Genomic DNA, 5436 nt, shown 5'->3' with positions numbered 1-5436 from the left:
ATCACATCATCCCCCATCTAAAGAAATTCATGAAAAGTTCACAAAAATAACTGGAAATCCATATGAAAGGCTTTGGGACTCCAGAGAAGCACGAGCCATATTTCCGTCTACGATTTTTTTTTATGTGGATTTTGAAGTATAGCATGCACAGAATGGAGGGCAAAAAGATTATTCTTTTATTTGCCATCCATAGCCAGTAATGCCAAACATACTCGTTGCCATAGCAACTGTCAGCAACGCCACCAAATGTATCAGGATTCATCACCAAAAAACTTTAAAACATCTTCCACATAAACAACAGAACATTCAATCAGTTAGTTTGATGTTTTCTTGATGTTTACTTTGAGATTATTAAGTGATCGCTGTGGTTGATTAGCTCATTTAAACGCCTCCTCTGTCATATCAGACAGTTGGCGTTTAGGTCGTCTTTTTGTTACTGAAACCAAACACACCGAACTACACAGCACATCTAAATCTTACGGTTGTCAAAGTCAAGCTAGCATAACTGACATACTTCCCTCTCCCTCACTAAATTTAATTTAATTAAAAGTTTTTCCTGGCCTTGCTATCTAGTTGACATTCGTTATAAACCCCCTTTCACAAGTATTTCTTGTAAAATAAACATGTTTTCATCACAGCTTATGATTGTTGTTGCAAGGAACGGCCATATTGGAACTTAAAGCTGGAGTTTGACAAATTGTCAGAATTTCAAAGTAGGAGGTTTGACTTAAGTGAGGTGTTCCAGTTGATTTTTTTTTACTAAAATGTCGGAATATCCATATTCCCACAACAAATGTAACGTAGCATGCTATGTATTTCTTCCAGATGCTTACACTCTTTCTCTAGAAACAAACAAAAGACTCATTGATTACTAGTTTGTTTGAAACTAAAATATTGTATTTACTTTAATAATTGTGGTGGAATTTCTGAATTTGTTGTTCATTGAACACACAAAGTTGGAACCCAAGTGTTTTTACATGATAATCTTTTGTTATTGTTGAGGTTCGATGCGTTTCCGCCTTTCCAACAAAGTAATAACGCAGAAACAGGAACCCAAACCGTGTGTGAGAGAGCCTTTGTGTCGTTAAAACCGAGTCTGAGCCTGTTTTGATCATTTTCAGGTTAGAATTTTTGTCGATATCTTCGCTGTTTTTGTGGCAGTCATTGTGTCTCAGCGCAGCCTGCCGCGCGCGCTCCCGCTGGTTTTCGCGGGCTCGCCTGCCTCACGTCTCCCCTGCCTCCCCAACCTTTCCCCCACATCGCACGCGCTGCCGGGTTCACCGGGTTTACTCTGACACCGCTGACTCCCTAACCACGCCCCCCGGCGGCCACGCACCCCGCCTCAGACCAATCATCTGGCGGCCACGTATGGATCATGAACCGCCTCGCCGGTGATTGGCCGCCGCCCGCTACACCTTTAACTGTGATTGGCTGCGTGTTACCACCCGCCAGACTTGCTCTGAATTTCGTTTCTGTGTTTTTTTTTTTTTTTTTTTTTTTTTTTTGGCTGCTCACAGCTGAAGTGAAGCTCGGTCTGCAGGCAGAACCACAGCGCTCCGAACCTCCAGTACTCCTCTGCTCCTTTTCGCTCTCCTCATGCGGAGCTCCTCGTTAGGGAGCCCCTGCCAGGTGAGTCCCGGCCGGTTTCGTCCTCCCCTGTCTGTTTTTATTGTTATTGTTATAATTTTTATTTATTTTTAAGGATTAAAGTTGTCCGGTTATCTCTCTGGTCTAATAAAACCCGCGGCAGATTCGGTACCGACTCTGATCCGGTGGTGTTTCAGCCTGCCAGCCGGTTTATCTGAGGTCACAGTGAACCCAATGAACCCCCATATGCGCGCGCATGTGTGTTTGTGTGCGGATGCAGGATCGCACGTGCCTGTGTGCGCGCGCGGTCTCTTCCCTTCTCTCTAACAACAGTTGCATCCCTGCAATGCATCCATCGCTGCACCAGAAAGTTTGTCTGGTTGATGGTTTCTTTTGTTTCTCAGCTGAATCACCTCCAGGAAAAACAATCGACCGCCTATTGTGTCGTTCACAGCGTTTGTTTTTTTTCATGAAAAATGATCAGAAATTACATTTTCATGTGGTTTTATTGTTGAAATGAATTCATCCACCTCAACCAGATTGGTTTTGATAATTAGTGACTGTATTAATTTGTGGTTTTTATTTAAGTTTAAGTAGTGGATAATGTAAAATAAAAATAAAACTGAGGAATTTATGCATGTTTTAATATCTGGAAAATCAAGAAAATGTATGTGTGAGTCTTTGTGAAAAGTGCAATAAGATTATTTTAAGGTTCTCAAAAATGCTTATAATGAATATGTTCAGGCATTAGTTTTATATTATGCAGCATTGTTCCTTTAATTTGATCAGACATGGTCTTTGTTTTGGTCAGATATTGTCTGAAAGTCTGGATTTGATCAGGGAATCACATCCAGGGATCAGTTTGTTTGAAACCTGCCCCTGAAAACAAAGACTCGGCAGAAATGGGCGCGTATGGGAGGGGAAAAAAACCAAGACACAGCGATAGTCGACAAAACACGACGATCAGGAGCCGATATCTGCATGAAGGAACTTTAGTGTGTGCATGAACCTGTTGTTTATAATCAAGCGGTGCATTCGTGTGAAGCTGGGAAATGGGAGTGTTGGCATGTTTGTTGCAAATTGACTTTGTTTTGTTTGACTTCCTGTTGTTATCCCTCTCTCTCCCTCTCTCTGTGGGTGAGTCAGTGGAGGGGGCGTGGCCTGTTTTTGGGGGCGTAACTGTTTCCGTCATCTATTCTGGGTGCAGGGAGGGTCCCCTTTAGCTTTTGTGAAACACAGCAAGAGAAAGAAGGGGACTCTCTCTCTCTCTGTGTTTTATGATGGTCTCTCGCCCCTTGCTCGCTCTCCTCCACCCTTCCTGCATGTGCAGCTGAGCTTTGCTCCAACTCGGCCAAATACCCCGAAGCCCTTTGTCCCTGAGTCACCTCCCAAGCTCAGCCTCCAGTTCATTCGTCGATTATTTATGTGTTTTTGCTACACCCCAGCCTCTGGTTCTGGTTTATTTAGAATCTGAGGCGGTTTGGGCTCAGGAGGATTTGGGGAAACTATGATATCATTGGTAATTAGATGGGTGGTGGTGCGCCCTCGTTCCCAGAGGAAGAGGCAAACAGTCGGCTGGTGCGTTCAGGACATGCAGGAATGATTGCCTGGTTTGCTCACTGAGACGTAATCAGCCTGATCGACATTTTCTTTGTTTTCACTTCTAATCTAAACCACTTAGAATGAAGCATTTTCCACCAAATGAACTCTGAATCTGTTCTTATAATAACATGACAGTAAAATGGAGGCTCTCCAAGATTTTAAAATACAAAACAACATGGAGGCAGTTGAATCTGGAACATTAGAGAAAAGCAAAACCTTGAAAGTAAAATGTTTTATGTTGAAGTCTGATGGTCTAGAAAAACCTTTACTATTCTCTAAGAGTCCAACCATTTGTCCATCATCCAACATTTGTCCACCCATCATCCATCCATCCATCCATCCATCCATCACCCATCTATCCACTCGACCATCCATCCAACCAACCATCCATCCATCATTTGTCCATCCATCCATCCATCCATCCATCCATCCAACCATATGCTCATCCATCCATCCATCCATCATTTGTGCATCCATCCATCCATCCAACCATATGCTCATCCATCCATCCATCATTTGTGCATCCATCCATCCATCACCCATCCATCCACTCAACCATCCATCCAACCATCCATCCATCCAACCATCCAACCATCCAGCTTGTACATTGTGTCTTAAGTTTTTCCAATGAATATAGTAAGAGCTGGCAGATTTTTAAAAAGACTTAAAATAAATGTTTCAGAGCAAAGTAGTTGCTCTCAGGATTAATCTGACCTGCTGATGTTCTTCAGGTGGATCTGGTGAACAGCCACACGGCGGCGCTGGCAGCCATGGAGCAGAGGCCGTGCGTCGAGTACCACGACCTGGAGGCCGCCGAGGCGCTCGTCAGCATGAGCTTCTGGTGCCAGCGGCCTCCTAAGCCCCGCCCACTGACGCCCACCTCCGACTCCTGCGACTCCATCCAGCTGCACCCGGAGGGCGGCGACGCTCCCAAGGACCTGATTGCCCTGTCCTCACTGGTAGGAAGTCAGCCTGGACAATAAATCAATAACAACATGTAATCTAACATATATCAATAGATAATACATCTGATAGAATATTCAATATGTAGCAGTGGTGTCCAAATGTTTTGCACTGAGGGCCAAAATCCCCAAGCTGAAAGTTTTCAGGGGCCAAACTTTCAATTAAAAACACAAAAATATTGTTGTGAATTCTCTCTTTTATCTGCACAACAATAAAAAACACATATTTTGTGTTTGCTTAAATATTTTGCTATTTACCTTTTTGGGCTTATTATTTCCCATTTTTTAAATCTATGAAATGTTTTAAAGTTTATTCCCAGCAACAAATGTAAGAATTTTCTTCCACAATCGCCACTGCATTTACCCACATGTAATGTTCAGATAACAGAATTGTTTTTTACTCCAAAAGTTTTGAGTAAAAACTTCCTGGATATTAGTGGCACGACTTAATATTAAAAAAATAAATCAAATAAAGAAAAAATTTTGTGTTGTACTTAACAATTTCAGTTTAAGAAGATTTAAACTTGCAGCAGAAAATCTCCTCATAAATAAATTTACAAAAAGTGTTGGATGGCCAAATTTGTGTCTTTCTTGAATTCAGGTCAACATCCACACAAAATTAATCCAAGGGCCATAAACGGCCCCAGGCCGCACTTTGGACAACCCTGATGTACAGAATATTCACTGAACTTCCATCCACAGCTTTAACCGCTCACAGCTAGCTAGCTAAGCAAGACGGGTGGAATCAACTAGCTCACTCACTCTTCGGTTGCCTAGCAACAACATGCTGCGTAACTGGCGCAGAAGCAGTTTCAAGTTCCCCCCCATTCCTCATAACTGGTTAAAAATAAAAACGTGTATAAATCAGGAAACGTCACACCACCAGATCAGCTGTATTTCAGATATTTAAAGCAAAACCACTAATAATTACCAATATAGCCCCTTTTCACAGTGACGTCAGACAATGGCCGCCATAACTCAAACCTGGGTATCTTTACTTCCGGTGTGATTTTGCCTTGGGAACCAAGCTGAAAAATTCCCGCATTGTCAGAGAAAATTGGTTTGCAAATCGTGATATATCTTCAAATCTTATTTTAGGCAAATGTTTTAGAGACTGTGTAAACTCCATGCTCCGGTGTTCTGTCTGATCAACATATGCTGTCAGATATATACATATATATATATATATATATAAATATCTAAATCTCTCTTTCTATATATATGTCTCTATATAGATATATATGTGTCCATTTTACATATATTTATATGAAATAGACAACTTTAT

The 5436-nt window shown here is 41.9% G+C and overlaps 1 protein-coding gene across 1 annotated transcript in view; it reads left to right on the top strand.

Moving 5' to 3' along the window:
* Positions 1-1397: 1397 nt before the first annotated feature.
* The window catches only part of klf11a (Kruppel like factor 11a), a 10876-nt gene continuing 6837 nt past the window's right edge, over positions 1398-5436 (top strand). Inside the window, exons 1-2 of the mRNA XM_015050397.1 lie at positions 1398-1629; positions 3921-4148. Of these exons, the coding sequence (XP_014905883.1) occupies positions 1597-1629; positions 3921-4148 (261 nt within the window). The 5' untranslated portion in view covers positions 1398-1596. The remainder of the gene's footprint in view (positions 1630-3920; positions 4149-5436) is intronic.

This window comes from Poecilia latipinna, unplaced genomic scaffold (genome assembly GCF_001443285.1).
Source record: "Poecilia latipinna isolate Pla-1442-1.1 unplaced genomic scaffold, P_latipinna-1.0 Scaffold989, whole genome shotgun sequence".
NCBI classification, from domain to species: domain Eukaryota; kingdom Metazoa; phylum Chordata; class Actinopteri; order Cyprinodontiformes; family Poeciliidae; genus Poecilia; species Poecilia latipinna.
The sequence above is the reverse complement of the archived record's forward strand: the minus strand, read 5'-3'. Positions and strand labels throughout refer to the sequence as shown.